Here is a 22,635-nt window from a genome sequence, read left to right as displayed (position 1 = left end):
GACATGGTTTAGTGGTGACCTTGGCAGTGCTGGGGAAGGGTTGGACTTGAAGATCTTAACAGGTCTTCTTCAACACAGTTGATTCTATGATTCTATGATTCTGTTCTATAAAAAACCAGACACCACTTGCAATTTCTAGAGAACCACAGTCACTAATTAGCCTACTTTGTTGATAAGCCACCACTAAGTAAATGCCAATTTTAACACAACAGGTTTTGGGAGATGCAGGGAACGCTGCACAAGAAGCTGTGCCAGCAGACCTGAACGCGAGCACGAACATCCTGACCCTCATCAGCTGCAAACCATAGGAGTCAAGAGAAGTCGAAGTTAGAACACCAAGATAATCTCCGAGAACTGTAGATACTGAAACAAAGAAGTTACTGAAGACGAAGATGTAAAAAGGTAGTAAACAACACTAACAATTACTAACTGCTAGGCAGGAGTCTATAAAAAGCCTATAAGCATGCTCAATAGATGATTTCGGTTGCACTACAACTGGAGTCCATGCCTCAGCTGCCACAGGGAAATGAAAGATCTGGTCTCCATGCTCCCCTTGTTCAGCTGTGGCACAACCTAAAAGTGCATAGAGCAAAATCTGCGTGCTGGCTTCTGCCCCCAGAAGGACTGGAGAAGACAGAAGGACTAGACAGCTTTACTGTCCTAGTTTCTAGGACAAAAAAACCACACCTCCTCTCCAGGTTTCTTGTAGCCCCTTTAGGCACTGGAGCTGCTCTCAGGTCTCCCCTTAAGGAGCCTTCTCTTCTCCAGGCTGCCCCAGCCCAGCTCTCTCAGCCTGGCTCCAGAGCAGCACTGCTCCAGCCTTTACAGCATCTCTGTGGCCTCCTCTGCCCTCTTTTTTGCCTGCAGATGTGGGTAATTCACTATCTTTATCTGTTAACAACAGCTACCATACTAACTCGTTGGATTTGCCCATACTGCTTGTTGGGGAGCTCCATGTGCCTCGTGCACATTGAGCGCACGTAGGTTTCCAATGCAAGTCTGTCTAGTGCTCCAGCTCATTTCCAACCAGGGATATTTTCAGAGACCATGGAGCAGTTTCAGGAAATACCTAAAGATACCACCAATGTCAGATCCATCCTTGCCGAGCCTTGTGACAAACACTGGAAGTACAGGAACTCCCATGAATTTTGAGAGATGAGCATGCCATGAAATGGTTTTACACTCTCATCCTAGAGCCCAGCAAGTTTTCCTTAATTCTGCAATACCAGCCTCTTGAGCAAAATGGTAATTTAATGCCACCAACAATTTCTGAAGCTTGTAAGGCTAAAAGCACACACAAAAAAATATGAACCTCTAAGTGGAAAGATATAAAAAACTGTAACTCCAGCACTCCTATCAGCATCTGCTATAACAGTACATCCCAGCTACAATGATAAACCTTTCTTTATGTCTGAGCTACACATCCATCCTTGAAATGATCAGACTGTAAAAGAATCCCTTAAAAGTCCTTCTTCAGACACGGACAAAGGTAGGAAACATGCACATACTTTCCTCCTCAGACAGCTCAATTCTACCTTTTATTGATACAAAATCAATCTCCTGAGTTCATTGCTTCAAGGGGTGTAGTTGATGCCTAGGGTGTACCATGCTGATGGAAGTTCCCAAGCCATAGACACACAGTCAGGCATACATCCACACCAGCAGTTAGGTGGACACTCCATTAACAGCAGGTATCTCTTAGTAACCACAAGAACATTCTGCCTCTCCTCAACTCATCCACACAGCTTCTGTTTCACCAATCAACACTAATTTGCTGTATTAGTAGAAGCTCAGTTTTCAGGAAAATCCATAAAGGCATCCACTTAAAATAACAAATGTATTGGAAAACATGCCTGGGATTTCTATCTTGGCACATACTCGGGTTGCAGGAGGGTGAAGCAAGAAGGCAGTGAGAGGGGTAGGAGAGCCAGCCCTGAAGCTCACGCTCCAAACCAGAGAATTCATATGCCTTTGATCCAACCCTTCAAACTCAAAACAACTAACACAGTTTCCTTGTGCCTACCAGCCTGAAAGCTTCAATTGCAGCCTCCTGAAGTTCACGGATTTCAGGGATCAGGTAAAGATTCTACTAAGAAAAACTCTAAGCTTAAGAAGCACCTTTTTAGTCTTCCTCACCAATGGAAGCTCCCCAAAACAGTTTATGCAGTGGAAACGAGATCTTAACTACCTAAAATCAAGACCTTGACTTCCTACCGTGTCACATATGCTGGTTAACTCCTCTGTTGTCTCATCCCAGGGCACAAGAATGCTGCAACTGCTAGGGAGATCCCAAATTCTGGTTTTGAGGAAACTGAGGACATCTTTTAACTTCAGATTGTTCCAAATATATCAGGTGCAACTGCCTCTCTCCAAAGGTCAACTACAGGCCATAAAAACATTTGCAACGAGGTGTGTGTTAACAGCCCTACTCTGCAGAACTCAGTTTTTGTTCAATAAAACTAGACTTTAACCTGCTGCAGGGACAGCAGCTGGAACAGCAGCCCAGACAGCCAAACATCCACAGAGCATGAGCAGGAGGTAGAGGGAGGGGATTCTCCCCCTCTGCTGCTCTCTGTGGAGATCCCACCCGCAGTCCTGTGTCCAGTTCTGGGCAACAACACAAGGACGTGGAGCTGTTGGAGTGCGTCCAGAGGAGGACACAGAGATGCTGCAAGGGCTGGAGAAGCTCTGCTCTGGAGGCAGGCTGAGAGAGCTGGGCTTCTTCAGCTTGGAGAAGGCTAAGGGAGACCTTAGAGCTGCCCCCAGTGCCTACAGGGGGCACATGGGGCTACCTACAGGTAACCCAGGGGCTACAAGAAAGTTGGAGGGGGCTTTGAACAAGGGCCTGCAGGGACAGGACAAGGGGGAATGGCTTTAACCTGACAGAGGGGACACTGAGATGAGCTCTTAGGAAGAAGTTCTTCCCTGTGAGGGTGCTGAAATGCTTGGCACAGGGTGCCCAGAGAAGCTGTGGCTGCCCCATCCCTGGCAGTGTTCAAGGCCAGGTTGGATGGGGCTTGGAGCAACCTGGTCTGGTGGAAAGTGTCCCTGCCCATGGCAGAGGCTGGAACTGGACAGGCTTTAAGGTCCCTTGCAGCCCAAACCAGTCTGGGATTCTGTGTAACAGCACATTCTGACACTCAAAATGTACCTCCACTAAGGTATTAGAAAAAACACACAGATGAGGCACAAGTAGAAAGCAAAGGATTAAATCAGCCAAAGGTAGAAGAGAAAACTGCCCTGTCTATTTTTAAGGAACTGTAAAGGAATCAAAGACACCAAAGTTAGTCAATAGTTCAAATCCTTTCTGTTAATAATGTATATTCTGCACAGAGGCAGCTTAATATTCTTTTTCTACCTTACCAATGTTCCTTTACCGCTCCATCCCTAATTCTGCAGAAATACTATTCTGCCATTAACAGGATTTTATAGGTGCAGGAATGCAGGAATGAAAAGATAATTCATCAAATCACAGTATTATTGCAAGTCCTTTTCCCACAGATGTGAGTCCTGCCTTCCTCCACCCTTATAACAGTTCCATGCTATATGCTGTGCAACACTTCCTGAAACCCATTCACCTAAAAACCTTAACCAAAACACTCTGCTGCTGCCCTTCACCCTGCTTTGAACCTACGGGTACTATTGGTGTGGAAAGCAGCCTGAGAGATACGGGGCTGTGAATGAAATTACTGGGAAAAAACCACACTCCTCTTCTCTATGGAGCTTCACTCCCTACTTTCTTTGTTTCTAGGAGCTTCAAGGCTTAGACAGCTTCCTCCTTGGGCTCTTCCCCTGGACACACCAGAATAAATCCGAGCACTACAGTGCAAGCAAGGCATCTGGTCAAGTGTAAGGTGTCCCTTCCTGAGGCAATGGTTTTGAACTCAAGGATCTTTAAAGTCCCTTCCAGCACAAACTGTTCTATGACTCTATGTGGTGTCTCCACCTCATTGTTTCAACAGCTGCTTCCAGCTGCAGAAATCACAAAGCCAAACCAAAAGAAGGCCCAACTAACTCACCTGTCACTAGTCACTGACTCAGAAAACCCCCTGACCTAATGACATGCATGATTCTATGAAATAAAAACTCTTCCTGGGGGGCAGACCGTAGTGGTATGGAAAGAAGAGATGTATACAGAGAGAGATCACCCCTCTCCCTGCTTACCCTGCGCTAGGATTTGGAGTTACCTTCACAGCTGAGTTACAACATAAGCTTAAGTACATCGCAAAAAAGCAAAAAGAATGATTTTGAGAAAGGTCCTTGTGACACACAAATTCCATCTGAGGAAACAAGCTCAAGAAAAACTCAAGCAGCAGTCAAAGTGAAGGGGAATTGACTTTTAAATGCACACCTTAACTGGAAAAAGTGTTTCTATACCTGTAAATGAAGTGTTTGTCCACAATACAGTGCACTAATTTCTTCCAGGAGTGGGGTCACTGATACATTCAGGAGGTTAGAGGGTTTTCCAGGTTTTAATTGAGCTTATCATGTTTCAGAGAGCCCAAGATGTCTGCTCCTGCAGCAGGAAAGATCTGGACAAACACTTCAGCTCTCAGACACACACGGGGTCAACACAACTGCACCTCTACTCTCAGACATTGAGCCGGTACATTAGAAGAAAAAGAAAGAGCAGAAGCTAAGAGAAGTGCATTTATGACTGGCCTTGGTGTTTGTGCCAGGCTAGGAGAGGCACACTTTCATCCTCTTCAAGTGTTTCAGCTCTTCAAAGCAGAGCATAGTGCCGTTTTCAACAGAAAGACATCTGACTACATCTCGCCAACACTCTTGTTACTCTACTTACAAATCACTGCCTTCTCACAGCTGTATGAAATACAAAAGCACATTCCTCTGTAAATTAAGATTTCTTTTCTTCCCTTTTCCAGGCAAAGGGCTCAGCAATTTATATAAAGCACAATTCTTCCTTACATGGAAAAAAAAATCTCTAATTTTTAGGATAAAATGCATGGATTTGTCTACCAGCAAGACTGTTATAAATCACTTTTACCATCTAACGTGGCTCATAGAAAAAACCCCAACTTGTTTCTTATGTAATTAAGGCCATTCTTCAAGCCTGAATCTGTCCATAGCAGTATCTGCAATTTACTCAATATCTGCATTTTAACGCTGTGCTTTCAACTCCAAGCTAGGAGAGATGATCATTAAGATGCTGAATGCTCAAGAGGAGAAAAAAAATAAATGCTATGCACATACAACCTGCACGTAAAGCCTCTCTCTTTCCCCTTAAATTTTTTAGTACATGCTTCCTGGTTGCCTTTGACCAAGGTTTAGTGTGTAGGAGAGCAGGACCACCATGAAGAAGGACCTCAACTAGCTCGAGAAATGGGACGGGATCTAACTGCATCTGTCAGTACTGTCAGGGCAGTTACAGAGAGGACACCACCACATCAGATGTCTCAGAGATGCTCAGAGAAAAGGCAAGCAGTGACTGTCAAGCTGCAACCAGGTAAATTCTGTCGGGATGTAAAGAAAACACATGGTTCAGACAAGACTGGGGCTGCCCCAGGACAGGGTCTAGTGTGGTCATCACATCTCCATTCTTGTAAACCTTCAAATCTTAAGTGAACAACATGCTAAGCAACCTCATTTATTTTTACATTTAGCCCTCCTCTAGACAGGGATGTGGATCAGAGACTTCCTGATGTCCCCTTGTGCCTAAATCTTCCAAACCAACTGCTTGTTGATGCTGCCTGGACTGACACTTGCCAGTCTCCTGCATAATAAAAAGAAAAATGAATTCATGAATGCTATCAATTTCTTCATAGTTATCCCAAATAATGGCATATAGATTTAGAGACAGATACTCTTTATTTGACTTAACTTCTAAGGATGACATTCCTACAAAAATATTACAAAATTGCTAGTAACAGTATTTTTATGTGCATCTCAGTTCTTTTGCCGTATTACAAGCACTTGGAGCCCACGTGTATGAGCAGCTCTTCAGGCTTGGTTACCTTGGCAAGCTGCCATCCATGTCAGGGACAGTCTATCAAACCACAGCACTCCCCTTCAGCAGTACCATAGTTGCTATCAAGCTGCCACAGATCAGGTGAACTTAGGCTGAAAGCAGAGGTAACCCAGGTAAAGAGATGGAGAAGATCAAACCTGGGTGGATGTGGCCAAGGAAACAAGCCATAGAAAACTGTGAAGCAGAGATCTGGATGTCTGAACATAGAGCAAGAATGTACTTGTCAAGTCAGGAGAGTAACAATAGCCTGGCTGAAGAGTTTGCTGTTGGATAAAGAGAAAAAGCCAGTTTTTAAATGAACAACGAGCAATACACAGAAATGAGACTTCAGTGAAGACTCACAAGAATCCTTCAGCTTGAAGGGGATATTTCTAAACATGCCCTCATGTGAGAGGCACTTCTGTTTCTGAAGCTACAGAGGGCTTTAGATTCTACATGAAGTCAGTGGGGAAAGGCACTGCATGGGATCAGAAAGAAACACTTCAACAGTTAAGAAACAGGGTTTTGGCAGCCATCCCCCAACTGCTGTCACCCTTGCACATCTGATAGCAGAAGCAACAGAGCAGACAGCGTCTTGGAATGTTGCTGGGAGTGTGATGGAAGTAACTCTAAACAGCAACACTAACTAGCAAGGGGAGTCGTCAAAGAATGAAGCCATCATGTTAAGGGCACCAGGGAGGAAGGCAGCCAGGCAGGATGACTAAATGGATTCTGCCTTCCTGCTTCAAATCTGAGTCACTGAACAGAGAAAGGCAAAGTCACAAGCAGAATGCAATTCATACCATTTTCCTTTATAGATGTAGAAAGTCAAGACAGACACATTTCTTCCAAGGAAGAAAAAAAAAAAAGTCTGCAGGAGAAGGGGAAGTTCAACTAATTTTATCATCTGCAAAATACACTTTTTATTATCACTTACTCTGTATACATTGCCTGCTTTTCCACCTACCTACAGAAGAACTCAGCACCAGGGAGTAACTAAAGACTTGAAGAGCATTTCAACCGAATAGATGTTTACCCTCTTCACTTTTACACGTCTAGCCTTCCCAAAGCAGTATTACACAGTAAGGCAAAATCAGCGCGTGGGAGTTAATAAGCATTGGGATTGATTTCCTATTCTCAAACTCAGCTGAAATAATGCTGCCTCCAAACCTCAAGTCAAAACCACATGAGATAGGTGATATCTGCTTCATCAATGTCCAGCGAGGGACCACTGAACAGCCCTAACACGCACACAGGTGTCCCAAATGCTGCACACACAACCTTGAAGCACTTCCTGCTCTGCAGGCTGCATATTGCTCAGATCAATAACTCTTGGGAGTGAATGAAGACCCCTACTGAGAGATGAAATGGGAGAATGAAAGACTAGAACCTCTTATTGGACTGAAAGTGACTGGATCAAACATCCAGTGTTGGAAGGGGAAAGAGTAGGGGTCTTGGATGATGGTAAGTTCCTGCGGACCCAGCTTTAGTGCACACTTGAGCCCAAAACCCCCCCACATGCTGGGCTGCATCCCTAGAGGGTGAGCAGGAGGTTGAGGGAGGGAATTCTCCCCCCCCTGCTCCTCTCTGGGGAGAGCCCCTCTGCTGTTCTGCATCCAGCTCTGGGGCAATACCACAAGAGAGACATGGAGCTGTTGGAACAAGTCCAGAGGAGGCCACAGAGATGCTGCAAGGGCTGGGGCAGCTCTGCTCTGGAGCCAGGCTGAGAGAGCTGGGTTTGTTCAGCCTGGAGAAGAGAAGGCTCCTGAAGGGGAGATCTTAGAGCAGCTCCAGTGCCTAAAGGGGCTACAAGAAACCTGGAGAGGGGCTTGGGACACGGGCAGGTCAAGGGGGAATGGCTTTAACCTGACAGAGGGGAGACTGAGATGAGATCTTGAGAAGATGTTTTTCCCTGTGAGGGTGCTGAGGCCCTGGCACAGGGTGCCCAGAGAGGCTGTGGCTGCCCCAGCCCTGGCAGTGTTCAAGGCCAGGTTGGATGGGGCTTGAAGCAACCTGCGTTAGTGGAAGGCGTCCCTGCCCATGGCAGGGGGGTGGAACTGGATGATGACCTTTAAGGTCCCTTCCAACCCAAACCAGTCTGGGATTCTATTATCCAGCCAGTTCAGTGTGGTGTCTCCAGGACAGAGTGAAAGCCCAAGAAAACAACCCATGTACTGCAATTAAAATTCTCCCCCTATATTCTCAACTCTCAAAAATTTGTGGCTTCAACACCTCTTTATCCATTCTTGGGACTTCTTAGTGTCATTCTCTCCACTGATTTATCTTCCATGAATTGGTCCAGCTGCTCTTCAAACTCAAGCAAAACTTCTAAAATCCACAGCTCTTCCTTTTTCCATTTGAAGATGTCTGTCATCAGTGACTGTACACCCTTTTAGCAAACGTTCTCCTTAAAGTTCTGGGCAAAAGGGAACAGATTGTTCAGACTTCACTGTTTCTTTCTCCCTTCCCTGTGGACAGACCACGTATTTCAGCTTTGTGCTTATCTCCAGCAAACTGCTGGTCCATGCAAAGGCTGCTGTTGTGTTACAGATGCAAAATTCTGTCAAGCGTCTTTGGTGACGAACTTTATTAAACACCACTGGAAAATCTAAGCAAGCCACATAAGCCAGATCACCTGTCTGCATAGCAGAGATCCTACAGACTTGAAATGCTCAGCTTCCTTCATTTATCCCACATGCCTCACCTTATATCCCATTTATCCATGTCTCCACTATCACCAATATTTAGAATAAGCTTTTTGGTTGTTTGATTGAGAGATGTTCCCACACCATCACACACCAACCTCACTCACAGTGAACGTACCACAAAAAGGTGATTCTGGTTTATGAACAGCAAAACAGACCACAGGGGGAAAATATCTGCCCAGTTAATGTATTAAAACCAGAACAATCCATACGCCCCAGCTCAGTTTCCCAATTTAACCATAGCATGTATCAACTTCCACTTCTTCAGCAAGTTTCCCAGGTGTGTAAAGCAACATAAAAGCATCCAGTATTCAAAAGAAGGACAAGCTTTGAAACAAAACCACAGCAAGCCTGTCAGGATAATGGTGGTCCAATGTTCATCTCTGCACTTTCAAACTCAAAGGGAACTGTGAATTGAATTCCAGCTTTATTCCTCAGACAATTTCTTAAGCTACAAAGAGATCCCAGAAATCAGTTTTATCCCCAAGATTTCAATTAAAATATTGCCAAATGTTCTTTTTGGTGCGTTCTAACAAAACAAGTGACTTTGTAGGAGGCTACATCAAACACAGTCTCAATACCCCACATAACCCTTACTCAGAAATGTTCAGGAAAAAAACATGCCAAGTTACAAAGCCAACCTTTTCTTCACTCCTCACCCTACCCATTACTTGAAGCACCTCAGAATGTACATAAGGAGATGCAAGAGAATCAGAACACTGATGTCAGCGGTACCTGAATAACCTATTATGGGAGATCTCTCTTACTGATCTGCTAACAGCCTCTTCAAACGGACTTCACACTCCAGGAACAGGAGAGTGGTGGTAAGAGGGTCCCAGTCAGAAAGCAATTACATTAGCTGGCCATGAGCTCACTTGTTTTTCAGGCACATGGAGGTACTTCTCAGGTCAGCATGCACCTTGGCTTTTGTTCCTCTCTCAATACAGCTTTGTCCTCTCTGAGCAGGTATTGATGCCAGACCTTTCAAGAAGTGGGGCTTGGAGTTGATTCTTGGCAAACTCAGGGCACTGCTGCTGTGTGACAGGGTATAGCAGCACTGCTGGGAAGATAGCTCCCTTCTTCCCTACTGAAACCTGGCCTGAGCCTCACAATTCAGGCTGTCAGCTCTGGGCACTTCGCAGACTCCTTTTAACATTTCCTGTTCCGTTTCACATCTTTAAAGTTCACATTACAGAGAAGAAAAGCAGCAGTCCCCATGAAATCTCTGCTTCTGCAATGCAGTCAGTTTTTCTGCCCATTCTTGTTCCAAATAAACCAGGACTTACAGATCCTGCCACTGCCATTACTGCGATGAATTTATCAATAGCCTCATTTCTGACATCTTTCCACTTCTTACAGTGGAACACACTAAAAAAAAAAAAAAAAAATGCAGCAATTTTTTGTAAACATCAGGAATTTGGAAGCATTTATAACTCCAGAAGATGGCTTTAAGATGCCATGGGAAACAGGCCAGGCTCCTCTAAATCGCTGGCTCACTTTGTTTTCACCTAAAATTGATCCACAAAGTGAGCAGCCCGCTACTGCATCTCCTGCCAATACCTGGGTAGAGTTGAACATGCCTGCAATTTACAGGCACATGTTTAATTACACTGGAAAATTAAAGCATTAATTTTCCTGGCTCCAGAAGAACAGAAAGCATCTGGGCAAAAGATACTGGCTACTGGCTGACACGTATTTGCTTTCCAAGCAGTAAAACATCTACAGCTTTCCAAAACAACCACTCATGTCATATACAGTATCTGTAACAGCTTCCTGAAGTATGTAATTTGTGGTGGGATAACAAGTAAAATGCTTCAGGCTTGTGCACAGGCACTTTCTAAACATACAGTCTAATGTTTTTGCTGTGGCACATGTGCTGCCTTTGTATATACACAATATATGTACACTATATAAACACACACACATGTATTCTGTATCTATACAGCAATGCACTTAGCCTACAAGCATCCAGCGGCCTAGTTGCAATGAAGTCATTAAATTTCTCAAGGTAATTTCAGTTCTGGCACAAGGACCAGAGAACATCAAATAGAGTTACCCCAGGGGACACTCAAAACAGTTGCTTCTCTGTTCACTCTCCCTGTTCTGCCTGGGGCTGTACTGAGTTTGGTCAGACTGCCCCCTCACTGAGTTTTCTGAAGGAAAAGCCCTCATCTGTTCACTCTTTCTTCAAATGGAAGACAGCCCATACCTTTGATTATTTACACTACCGTTCCTCGTGTGCTTTTCAATCCTGTGTTTTATTCTCCAGAGGAAACAGAACTGCATTCCATGGCACAGCAAGGATACCTGCAACAATAACACTAACTCCTAACATGAGATGGCTTTTGATCATGAGTATCAAGATGATATTTGGAGGTGCTTAATCTCAGACTGTTTCTTCCGAAGAGCAAGAAGCACCTTCAAGGCTCACCATCATTTACAGAAAATGCAAACTGTCCCAATCTTCCCATGGGACCAGTTCAAGTTTGTCCACACCAAACATCAGCTGATTTATCATACGGTCTCTCACTACTTCCTCAGCTTTGTTTTTAACCTTAGCAGCTCACATCAGCATAACTTACTAGGTGCCAAACCTGTATGCCACCGCTTGCTTCTAAGACTCCAGAATTACCACATTTTGCAATAACAGGCAGAACAGGCCCTGGAATCATGGAATCGCAGACTGGTTTGTGCTGGAAGGGACCTTAGCGCTCACCCAGTTCCAACCCCCTGACACAGGCAGGGACACCTTACACGAGACCAGATCGCTCACAACAGATTTGCCACCGCTGGTTATACAGTAAACAGGACTTTGTCTTTCAGTGTGACCCTGCAGATGTTATGTGTGGCTGGTAATTCATCTGTTTCTGCATTAGGGCAACCCGACTGCATCTACAAAACTCTGCAACTGGTTAACAAATCCTATTAACCAAATTAACCAAGCAGCAAAGGCTGCCAAAGTCAGCAGAAGCTTAGAGTTCAAGGAAGCAAGTAAGCAGTTCCTGGGAGTTCAAGGAAGCAGCTGATAGAATACTTTTGGCAAGGAATGAATCAAGTACTGCAGTTCCTGAAGAAAGGAATGCATTTGGTCCAGAAAGTAACAAATTTGGGGTTTTATGACTCCTCACTTTTGTGCCTCTTCTGCACACACAGGGACTTTCTGAGGAGGGCTCACAGGAAGAAATAACAAAACTCACAGAGGTGTCAAATCTGGGCTTCCCTCAGTGGCCTCCTATGCTAATGCCAATATTCCTCAGTTTCATGTAACTGGATATTCCATCTATTAACACAAGCTGGCGCGACAGCTTTGAAGCAGAAAAGACTTTGTGACACCTCTGAAAACCCTGCAGAGAGTGATTCATTTTTAAAAAAACCACAATCCTAAAGCAGCTTAACATGTTTAAGCCTTAACATGTTAAGAGTCCTTCCATACATCAGTAAAATGCCAATATACCTGTCACAACTAAGCTTATGAGAGCAATCATTAATTTATTCTGGGTTTTTGACAGTTGTCTTACTGTCACTTCAGAATCACAAACTCAGACACTCATTAACACTTCCCCAGTAGGCTTCCTCTCACAAGGTCATGGTGTGCAGAAACCTAAGCACTTTCCCCTCTTATTAGAGCTTAAAAAGCTAAATTTTTAAGTCTTGCAGTGAGGGATATAGGCAGAAGCACAATTTGCAAATCTGGATGCCCCCACTTTCTAGTGTGTGATTTTCAGTGAGGTTACGCATATACTTGGCAATTGTGCTGGTAAAGGAGGTGGCTGATAGCTGAGAACTCCCATCATGACCAGAAGAAAGTCTGCAAGAGCTGTGGCAATGGTGGAGTAATGGGACTCTAGGACGGTAGAGGCATGTAGCTTCTGCCTAAAATCTACCTCCCAAGGTTCCTCCTTTCATAGTTATTTAAGAAAACTACCCTTTAATCCTCCAGTTTGTCACACACTCAGATCAGGACACAATGCAAATTGATTTCAGAAATGCTAATGTCTCCAGATGTAGAAGCAAGTGACACTTTGTCTGCCATAAAGGTGTTTTTCAGACTATACTTGGATTTGTATCAGAAATCAGACAAGGTATGTACACACTACACTGCAAACACTCACCCTGGCACAAGTTTCAACAGCAAAGTATCAAGCAGCAGCTTACCACATCTGAGGTCTCCCCAGCTAGAAACCCACAAGAACCCCCGTGCTCTTCTACAGGAAGAGACCTCTTGTTTCTTTACACACACATTTTTAAAAGGAGCTCTCTATGCTGCACTGGAAGCGGTTTTGGAAAGCAGAGAGAAAACAGAAAAGGATTTTAAAAACCAGAATCACAGACTTTTTTTTCAACCCTGGTGATGTTACCACCTTGCACACAACAGCCAGGTTCTGGTCATCACAAAGAAACATCTACGAAGACCTTCTTGCTCGCCTTCCCCTCACCATAACCCCTGGCACACTCACCTCGCCTGAGTAACTGTATTTTCCTTTCAGGATCTGCCGATACAAGCGGGTGCGGTTGTCATCTTCAAAGGGCATAGTGCCACTGAGGAGAATGTAGGAGATGACACCCAGTGCCCACATATCCACAGAGTTCGTGTATGGCTTCCTGACCAGGATCTCAGGAGCAATGTACTCTGGGGTCCCACATGTGGTTTTCATCAGGCAGTCATCTCCCTTCTTCCGAGCACTTGCCAGCCCAAAGTCTGTAATCATGATTTTGGAATCTGTTCCTGGATGGTAATACAGCAGATTCTCTGGCTTTAAGTCCCGGTGCGTGATACCCAGCGTATGCAGATACTTCACACCATCCAACACCATCTGCAGCACACGTGTAGCATCCCTCTCAGTGAAGGAGCCCTTAGCAATGATCCGATCAAACAGTTCTCCTCCAGTTGCCAATTCCATCACCATGTACACACGGTCCTGGGTCTCAAACACCTCAATCAGCTGGATGATGTTGGTGTGGCGAACCCGGCGTAGCACACTAAGCTCCGACTCACACACTTCCCTCCCCTCCCGGTATTTGGTCTCTATCATCTTGATGGCGTAGGGCTGCTTGGTGGCCTTGTGTTCCACCCGTACAACGCGGCTAAAACTCCCTCTCCCAATCAGGGCTTTAATGTCATACTTTGCTGTCACTCTGGGGTCAAACTTGGCACGGTATTTAGCCACTTTGTTCTTGCGCGGCTCAGGCTGGTCCAAGTGGGCAGGCAAGTGGTTCCCAGGGTACGGGTTAGCGTGCTGTGGAGGTGAGGGAGAGCCAGCTTTGATCCCGCAGTCATCCTTGATGAAATGCTTGTATATCTCACTGTGGCCTGTGTAAGGTTCAACTTTTTTCACCAGATCTAACTGCACATCTCTGGGGGGCTCGGGAAGCACTTTGCTTGTCCCACAGCCCATCACTGAATGGTGTTAATTTCCTATCAAGGCATTTTCCCAGAGCAGCAGCAGCAACCACATCCAGGGCAATTTCCACATCTGAACCTTAGGAAAAGAATGAAACAAATCAAATAAATACCACAAACAAGGAGTCTGGAATGTTCTGTGTACTTTACTGCAGAGCACGTGAAGTACTCTGCAGTACTTACATACTCTGACAAAAGCTCTGCTGCTTTCCTCATAAGCTACTGGTAATAGTGCCTGTAAACTCAGAGTCATGGTCAAAACAGATAGTCCTGGAAATCACACAGTATCTCTTTTTATAAAGCACAGCCTGTTTACTGCTCCCAGCTGAGCACTGAAGCATGGAGTTACAGACTGGCTGAGCTAGAAAGAGACCTCTGGAGGTCCTCTTCTCCAGGCACAACTTCTTAATAATAATTAAATTCTGGAGAGGGGCTTTTCACAAGAGCATTTAATCACAAGACAAGGGGAAATGGTTTTAAACTGAAATACAGTAGATTTAGATGAGCTCTTAGGCAGTTCTTCCCTGTGAGGGTGCTGAGGCCCTGGCACAGGGTGCCCAGAGAAGCTGTGGCTGCCCCATCCCTGGCAGTGTTCAAGGCCAGGTTGGACAGGGCTTGGAACAGCCTGGTCTAGTGGAAGGTGTCCCTGCCTGTGGCAGGGGATTTGAACTTGATGAGCTTTAAAGTCCCTTCCAACCCAAACCATTCTATGATTCTAGACTTAGTTTTGCTTCACTTCTGGTTCTCCATATGGGGATGCATGTAGGAAGTGCAAGTGGAATTTCTACCAGCTGTTCCAGACTAGGAGGAGGTCTTGCTCACCACACTGTATTCCAACAGAACCAAATCAGATGGACTTCAGCAAGTCTTGATTAAAACAATATGACTGGTTTAGGAGATGGAGAAACTGCCTGTCTGTGCTGTGGCAGTTAGCCAGGCAGATTTAAATTCCGCTCTTTGGCTTAGATCCCAGGAATATGGTGCCTGAGCATTCACAGAAGGCTATGGAGATGTCGTTAGACTTGAAATGTAATTGTAGGACTTGCCATCACCAAGAATATGTTCGCCATTCACCACCTCTCCAAGCAGCCAGTCAGCTTGAACAGCAGGAAGGAAACCCCAGCTGGTCTTCCATCAGGAGGATTACATGGAGAAATACACGTTTTAGAGGGATGCCTGGAAGAAGCTTAATCTCTACATCCAATCTGGAAGGAAAACAAAGCTTTGTTAAGATTAAGTTTTAAAATCAGACATCATCAAAGTAACTCCTCATGGAAGTTAAACATGCACGAACAATGGAGTAGAAATAAAAACCAACTTCACAGAAAGCTCAGCTGACTTTCACCAAGCACCGTCCTGTAACTGGGTGCTCATTCAGATTCAAGTACCATGCCAATAAAGAAATCAAGAACTACAGCTAGCCCTGAATAATGCCTCCCACTGAGAGCTCTTCCCAGCATTGTTGTACCTTGAAACAGATTAAGTTAACAGAGAAATCAAATGAGAGCATCCAGAAACAGATTATTACAGAGTAATTCCACTCGTAGAGAAGCATTCCTATAAAATGTCCCATTTGTAAATAAAACCAAGAAGAAGGATCAAATGCTGAGCTTGAAAACATCATATATAAATCCAGTAATAACATTAACTGAGATAAGGCAGCAACTACCAGTATGTCTGTGGCTCTCCCTTGTATGTGTAAGCATCTCTGTGAAGCCAAAAGAATCATGCCACAGCCAGCAACAAAATACTGAAGTCCGTGTCAGTGCTTGTGGAAATGCTCCTGTATAATAATCACCAGCCATTTGGAGGAAGGAACAAAAGTACTGGAGAAATGGAACATCCCAAGCCCTATCCAAGCAGGACATCAAATACTTGACAGGTGCCAAGATATGGGAGAGGACACCATGCCCAAGCTGCAGATGTGAGAAGGAATATGGGGTTTATGCTTCAGTGTCCACACACTCCTCTCCTTAGCACCACCAGCACATCGCATCCCACAGCTCAGCAGGGCAGCACCTCACCTGTTACTGATCCAGAAGCCTCCTTCAGCTCTGAATTCCTGGAGGTGGCCCTGTGGTAAGGGGTGTCAGGCACTGACTAACCCACCCTAGGCTGAGTGGGCCTTCCACCAGTAACCAGGTTATCTGACAAGGTGAAGTGATTTAACTTAGCTTTTCTACGAGCTGCCACAGAGGAAATTTTAAGACACCAACTCTTAACTGCGTTACGAGATGCTCGCACACAGCACCTTACCTTTAGCGTTACTAATAAACCTTAACCGTGCTCCTTACTGCCTGACATGAACCTGGTGTGAGCAGCTGCTTGGCTGACAGGGAAATCCGGGGCTGGGGCTGCTGCAGCACTGCAGCCTGCGATGCTGGAGCTGGCGCAGGCCGGAGTCGGCCAGACCACCCATGATTCTATGACTATTGTTCATAACTCATCCCGAACCACGCCGGTTTTCCCCATCCCCTCCAGCGAGGGGACCCAGCACCGGGCCGGTGGCTCCTCTCGCGGCAGGCTCGGCTCCAGGCCTGGAAGCACCGCGCCCGCTCCCGCCCGGCCCAGTGGTCAGGGCGCCCTCCCTGACCCGCCCAGCACCTCAGGCAGCGGCAGGGCTGAGCCGCCGGGGCCCGGCGCGCCCGCGCCCTCCGGGCCGCACCGCTGCTGCACCGCGAGGCCGAGCCGACAGCACCCCGGCAGCAAGGCAGGAGCAGGCAGGGACGGACAAGGCCGATGCTGTCCCCCTGAGCTGGGGCGGCGGCCCCCCCAAACTCACCTCCGCCCGCTGCGGCCAGCGGCTCCGCACCGCCTCCTGACGTCATCCCCGAGCGCCGGGGACACCCGAAGCGGGAAGGGACGCAGCCCTCGCGGCTGCGGGGGGCGGGCAGGGCGCACTCTACCGCCCCCTGCCGGGGCCGCCGGGGAGCCCGCCCAGACCCGCGGGTTCGTGGCGGGTGCTGGCGGGGAGCTTGGAGTACCAGGGATGGACATGGGAAGGACATGGAGGTGTTGGAGCAAGCCCGGAGGAAGCCACGAGGATGCTCAGGGGCTGGAGCAGCTCCCGTATGAGGGCAGGCTGAGAAAGTTGGGGCTGTTCAGCCTGGAGAAGAGAAGGCTGCGTGGAGACCTCACAGCAGCCTTCCAGTATCTGAAGGGGGCCTATAGGGATGCTGGGGAGGGACTCTTCATTAGGGACTGTAGTGACAGGACAAGGGGAAATGGGTTAAAACTTAAACAGGGGAAGTTCATGTTAGACATCAGGCAGAAGCTCTTCCCTGTGAGGGTGCTGAGGCGCTGGCACAGGGTGCCCAGAGAAGCTGTGGCTGCCCCATCCCTGGCAGTGTTCAAGGCCAGGTTGGACACAGGGGCTTGGAGCAACCTGCTCTAGTGGAAGGTGTCCCTGCCTGTGGCAGGGGGTTGGAACTGGATGAGCTTTAAGGTCCCTTCCAACCCAAACCAGTCTGGGATCCTGTGATTCTATGGATCATTCACAGGTTCCTTGGACTCTGACCCCTTCAGTGCTTCAGGACCCGCCTCACTCCCCCAGGACCTGGGAGTCTCAATCCCAGTGGTGCCAGGATGCCCTCAGCCCCCAGGCTGAGCAGGAGTCCCCCCTGACAGGGCTGGCACACACTCAGCTCCCCACACTCCTGCCTCACAAGGGCTGCCTGAGGAAGGACAGCTCCTTGCAGCCGAACCCAGCCCCAGCAGATCCCCAGCAGTGCCTGGGATTGCTGCTCCCACTGGGGCTTCCTGCTGGGCTGCAGGGCTCTGGGAAAACACTCCCTTTGGAAGAGCATCACCAGGAAGCATCAGCCCTTTTCCTTGGCAGGTAAAACCCGGTCCCTGAGGGCTCGCTCTGTGCATGAGAGAACAACAAGGCACATTGCTTTCCTTTTTTTTTCCCCAGCTGCTAAGTGCCACAAAACCCGTAGAGCTTGCTTTATATCTGCTGGTGGACTTTCTTCCTCACACCTTTTCCCCATCCTAAACCAGGCACTCCGTGCTTCAGCCCTGGATGACCTGAGAGCAGCAGGATAAGGGCAGGATGACGCTTCATTCTCTGGGGAAGACACAAACACACCACCACTGGGTTTGTTTTCCAGCCCAGCTGTTGCATCATTCCCAACACAGTTCAGCTGAAGAGGGGCTGTTTCACACTCCTCCCATGCCTTTCAAAATAGCTGGTTTTATTTTAATGTTCCTGGCCTCTTTGGCTGTTTAAAACGCTGTACCTGCTGATGCGTGCTGTTGTCATCAGTTCAGACATTTCCAGCTTTACAACCCCTCCATGTTCCATCTGGAGATAACTCCACAGCCAGTCATGCCCACGCTGTCCCCGGGAGGTGGTTTAGCCCATGCCCAACATGTAGAACTTTGCCTATTAAAGTTGATCCCCTTATTTTAGGCTGTTTCTCAAGGACATCCCAACTTGGTGTCACCAGCAAGTTAAAAACCATGTGCCTCTCCTCACCAGCTGCAGATGAGTGTTCAGCAGCAGGCAGCCTCCCGTTGCCCACAGCTGCTGGGACACTCTGCAAGTATGGGTTTCCCTCAGGGCTTTGCATCTTCTATTGGCTGCTTCCTCTCAGCTTTGGTTCCTGACCAGCTCCTGAGAACACCAAATGAGACAGTCACTACTTGTCAGCACAGTGTCAGAGCCAACCAACCCCTATTGAACTCTTGGGACAGAACCATGGACTCCTGAGAACTGCAGTCAGAGCAGCTCTTCCTTGTTGTTCACTGTGTGGTAGTGCTTTGGGAGCCACTGGAGCCAAGAGAGTGTCACACCAGGCATCTGCACAAACCCAACGCATCCATGCAGCAGACTACATAGGGATGAGGCCAGGAAGGGCTGGTCGCTTGCTGCAGGAGTGTGAAACCTGTGACAAAGCTGGAGAGCAGGCAGAGATCTTAGTGAACCATCTTTTCATCTACGGTGTACTGCCCACTGGTTTGGGCACTCATTTGGAGTTCTGGGTCAGTGTCAGTTAACCCCCAACGCCTTTTACTCAATGTTAGGTCCTTTCTTCAGCTACAGCAAGAAGTTTTATCAGCAGAGTAAGCGTCTAGCACAGGGAACAGGCTTTGAAGCCACAAGCCCTCTGGGAGTCTCTTCAGCCCCTTGTCCCACCAGCACTGATCTGGCCAAACTCCGATGATTTTAACTCCTGATAATCTTTGGCACGCTTATGCAGTGGTGCTGTATTTGGGCATGGACTAACAGCTTGTTCTGCTGCCAGAGAGAATGTCACCTTATTCTGTCTTCTGCCTTCCAAGATGTGGCTCTCCCAGGACAGGACCCTCACCCCGCTCCTCCTTGCTTGCCCCTTTAGAAGTCCTATGCCAGCTTTTACTCCCCATCCCCTCTCCCCCCACCCCAGACCTGAAGCCTGCCTCTGGAGCCATGCAAAGGATCCAGGCCGTCAAGACAGGAATCTCTAGGAAGGAGCAGCAGCAGAGCTGTCCCCATGGCCTGGCTGCTCCCTCCTGGGAATCACCATCCCTCTGCAAGGATGGGCTCCTCTTAGGGTTTTACATCTCCTGTCCGCAGCTTCCTCATGGCTTCTCCTGTGGAAGCTGCTAAATGCAGCCTGAGACCAGCAGGGCAATGCCAGGTACCCAGAGAGGCAAAGAATCTTCCCCCCTTGGAGAGGCACAGCTTCCTGGAGTCAGCCTTGAGCACCCAGTTCCAGTACCAAGGTCAATCCTGCATGGGTCAGGAGCTGCAATAATAAACCTCCAGAGCAACCTTTGCATTCAGCACCTGCCTGCAGCACTGCCACCTGAATCCAGAGCCTCCCTGCTGTGTAAGGAGCTGTGAATTCCTCTGGGGTGATGGAAATGGCCAGCACCACCTCCTGCATCCCCCAGCACCCCCAAGCTGCTGGGGCATGGCTGTATGTCGAGGGTGAGCCTGTGGCTTCCTGCTGTGCTAGGCCATAGGAGAACAGAGTCCCTCATCTGCTGTCCAACAGGCACAAAGGAAAGCAGGAAACACAGGTTTCCTCTGAGGCACATCCCAGCCCTACACAGCAGTAAGCCTGTGGCTCCATGGCCATGCTGAGCTAGAGGTTAAGGTTGTCCCAGCAAGGCTGAGCGGAGGTCGGAGCCTGGGGATGTTCAATTAAAGCTGCTTACAAAAGAAATCCAACATCCCATATGCCTCTCTGGGGACAAAACAGCCCCAAAGCTGCATGCAGATGGGGTGCCAGGTTGGGGGCTGAGCGAAGGTGACTCTGGCTCAGCCGTTCCAGCTGTGTCTGATGCACGGGGATTGAGGTTGCCTTTGGTGTTTCCCTATGGAAGGTTGGACATTTGGCTCTGCAGAAATCCCCACAGGAGCTCAGACAGCAGCAACACAGTGTCCTCCAGGCTATGCATGGTCCCAAGGCTCCCTCTGACCCTGGCATGCTGAGGAGCCGGCAATGCTGGTGGCAGCTCTGGGGTGCCTTGGGTGTGCATCTCCATGGGGACACCAGACCCGGACGGTGGCACTGGGTACCATGGCTAGGCAACGAGCCATCCCACCTCCACTGGTGGCCCTGGCACAGCTTCAGCCCATCCTGTTGGGGATACCCAAGTGCATTCCCACAGGCAAGGAGCTGTTCCCCAGCCGCCCACTTTGCCAGGAGGAATTTCCCTCATCAAAGGAACAGAGGGTTCAACCATTCCATGGTGAAGGCGTTGGACAGGAGGCTAGCCCTTGTGTTTCCGTGACACATGTGCCATCTCATTCACAGAGCTGCCCAGAATAGTGCCACTATCTGGGTCCAGCTGCCCAGCCCCTTTTGCGAGTGCAAAGAGTAAATTCTAACATCAGTCCAACCTAACTGAGCCTTCCTTTATCCTCCTCCCTTTTCTTTCCTCTAATTCAGGTTTGTCTCTTACAAAAGAGAGGGAGATAATGTCTGCAGAGCATTTAATCTTCTGCCCAAAGAATAGCAGAGAGCAAATTAGGATCTACTCCAATTAATTTGCCTTGATGGGCAAAATCTGGAGAGCGGCCATATCTGAGAATTAAGAACAAAAGCAGGGAGTCCAAAGTAGGTCGCAGGAGTTTCATAACCAGAATGATGGGTTTTCCCAGCACGCTGCATGCTCAAGGGGCTCCTGGCACTGCGGGCCATCAGTCCCTTTCCCCCCCATCCAGCAACCGTGGGTTTCAGCCTGGGCAGTTGATTTAAGATGTAGGGAGCCAGGAACAAGGACCTTGACCCTTCCCATGGCAGGAGAAGGCTGCAGGACTGGCCCAAACCCTTGCCACAGACCCTGAACCCCATGGGAGGACAGACAGTTGTCCTGGTTTTGGAGCACCCAGATTGCTTTCCTGGCAGTTGGTGTGCTTGTCCTTGCTGCCACCCTCTTGAAGGATGATTAGGGATGACACAGAGATAGTGAGCTCAGGGCAATGCTTTGCTATGAGCCCTTGGACCATGGGGGTTACCAAGCAGTGGTGGCCCTTAGGGCCATCCTAGCCCAGCATTCCCAAATCCCAGCCCTGGCTCCCTGGAACCATCAGTGTGTGCAGGCTGTGCAGTGACATATTCTGGTGTCACACGTGGCAACACCTATCATGTGTATACCTTCCAGGACGCACATGGTAGCATAACCAAGGGTGCAGGGCATGTGTGGTGATATGTGCCCATGTGCAGGACACTGATGACATAGCCAGGGGTGTAGGATACATATGGCAGCAACCCTGAGGGGAAGCACTTGGGGTGTTGGGTGATGAGAAGCTCCCCGTGACCCAGCTTCAGTGTGTGCTTGAGCCCAGATCCTCCCCGTGTGCTGGGCTGCATCCCCAGTGAGCAGCAGCTCAGGGAGGGGATTCTGTCCCTCTGCTGTGCTATGGGGAGACCCCCCCCGCAGTCCTGTGCCCAGCTCTGGGGCAGCAGCACAAGAGGGATGTGGAGCTGTTGGAGTGAGTCCAGAGGAGGCCACGGAGATGCTGGGAGGGCTGGAGCAGCTCTGCTCTGGAGCCAGGCTGAGAGAGCTGGGCTGGGGCAGCCTGGAGAAGAGAAGGCTCCTGAAGGGGAGACCTGAGAGCAGCTCCAGTGCCTCAAGGGGCTGCAGGAAACCTGGAGAGGGGCTTGGGACAAGGGCCTGTAGGGACAGGACAAGGGGGAATGGCTTTAACCTGACAGAGGGGACACTGAGCTGAGCTCTTAGGCAGAAGCTCTTCCCTGTGAGGGTGCTGAGGCCCTGGCACAGGGTGCCCAGAGAAGCTGTGGCTGCCCCATCCCTGGCAGTGCTCAAGGCCAGGTTGGACACAGGGGCTTGGAGCAACCTGGTCTAGTGGAAGGGGTCCCTGCCTGTGGCAGGGGGTTGGAACTGGATGAGCTTTAAGGTCCCTTCCCAGTTAAATCAGTGTTCAATTCCATGACTGTATGTGCAGCCCATGTTTCTGCCTGCAGGACCAAACACACTGAGTATTTGGTGGGTGTCTGTGGGTCTCCCCAGGCACCCCCAAGCTCCTGGCTGGATCAAAGTGGCGCAGTTTGGTGCACGCTGGTGTCACCATCACTTTGGTGTCTCTCCAGCTCCCTGGCCACCTC

The 22,635-nt window shown here is 48.4% G+C and overlaps 1 protein-coding gene across 1 annotated transcript in view; it reads right to left on the bottom strand.

Annotated features, from left to right (window-relative positions):
- The window catches only part of PSKH1 (protein serine kinase H1), a 31,037-nt gene extending 16,864 nt beyond the window's left edge, over positions 1-14,173 (bottom strand). Inside the window, exon 1 of the mRNA XM_061375890.1 lies at positions 13,128-14,173. Within this exon, the coding sequence (XP_061231874.1) occupies positions 13,128-14,066 (939 nt within the window). The 5' untranslated portion in view covers positions 14,067-14,173. The remainder of the gene's footprint in view (positions 1-13,127) is intronic.
- Positions 14,174-22,635: the final 8,462 nt, after the last annotated feature.

The sequence above is a fragment of the Neopsephotus bourkii genome, unplaced genomic scaffold (assembly GCF_033783945.1).
Source record: "Neopsephotus bourkii isolate Nb327-2 ecotype Australia unplaced genomic scaffold, CSIRO-AGI_Nbou_v1 NB_1680, whole genome shotgun sequence".
In the NCBI taxonomy this organism is placed as follows: Eukaryota; Metazoa; Chordata; class Aves; order Psittaciformes; family Psittacidae; genus Neopsephotus; species Neopsephotus bourkii.
Note: the sequence above shows the minus strand (reverse complement) of the source record. Positions and strands in the feature narration are given on the sequence as shown.